The sequence below is a fragment of the Geospiza fortis genome, unplaced genomic scaffold, assembly GCF_000277835.1.
Source record: "Geospiza fortis unplaced genomic scaffold, GeoFor_1.0 scaffold148, whole genome shotgun sequence".
NCBI classification, from domain to species: domain Eukaryota; kingdom Metazoa; phylum Chordata; class Aves; order Passeriformes; family Thraupidae; genus Geospiza; species Geospiza fortis.
In genome coordinates, this window is record NW_005054655.1 from 241,291 (window position 1) to 242,124 (window position 834).

At 52.3% G+C, this 834-nt stretch overlaps 1 protein-coding gene across 1 annotated transcript in view; it reads right to left on the reverse strand.

The window, feature by feature from the left end:
* The window catches only part of LOC106632061 (homeobox protein EMX1-like), a 21,794-nt gene that overhangs the window by 9,292 nt on the left and 11,668 nt on the right, over positions 1 to 834 (reverse strand). The window contains exons 2-3 of the mRNA XM_031064920.1: positions 223 to 375; positions 1 to 104 (exon numbers count right to left, since the gene is read on the reverse strand). Coding sequence (XP_030920780.1) covers positions 1 to 104; positions 223 to 375 — 257 coding nt within the window. The remainder of the gene's footprint in view (positions 105 to 222; positions 376 to 834) is intronic.

The following is an 834-nucleotide window of genomic DNA, read 5'->3' on the forward strand; positions in this document are numbered from 1 at the left end:
CTCGAGGCGCAGCAGCTGCGACGGGGAAAAGGCCGTGCGGATGCGCTTGGGCTTGCGGGCGAAGGGGCCGTGCAGCAGGAGGCTCTCCTGGGACACCTCGCTCCCTGCGGGCACACACAGAGCTCAGCGCGGCCCCGCAGCCCCGGCCCCCCTCGGGGTCACTGCCCGGCCCTGGGACACGGCAAGGGCACAAAAAGGGGGATTTTTGGGAGATTTCCCCACCCTGAAATTGCTGGTTTTGTGCCACGTTCTGGGTGCTCTCAGCCCCACGATGGGGTTGGACACGGTGCAAAAGGGAGGGCAGGGAGAGAGAGAAAGAAATCAAGAGAAGGAGAAGGCATGGATGGGGAGAGCAGCAGAAAGAGGAAAGAGAGGAAGAGAAGGTGGGAGACAGAGAAAAAACTGAGACAGAGAGAAAAAGAAATTATAAAATAAGAGGAAGACTGAGAAAGTGACAGGAAAAAATAGAGAAGAAAAACTAAGGAAGAAAAAAAGTGGAGGGAAGAAAGAAAGAGGGAAGGGGACGCGGAAAGAGAGGAGAAAAGTGGGAAAGCAATTTTTAAAAGAGGGAAAGGAAGAGAAAGGAAAACAGAAGGAAAAGAAAGTGAAAGGAGAAAGAAAGAGACATGAAGTGGGAAAGCAAAAAAAAAGAAAAAGAAAGAAGCAAAGAATAACGAGCGAGAGAAGGAAATCTGTAAAGCAGACAAGTGAAACAAGGTAGAAAGAAACGAAAGCAAGGGAAGAAACAGAAAATTAAAAGCGGAGAGAGAAGGCAGGAGCGAGGGATGGCTCGGGAGAGCGGCGGGCCGGGCTCGGGGCTGGGGGGGACCCGGA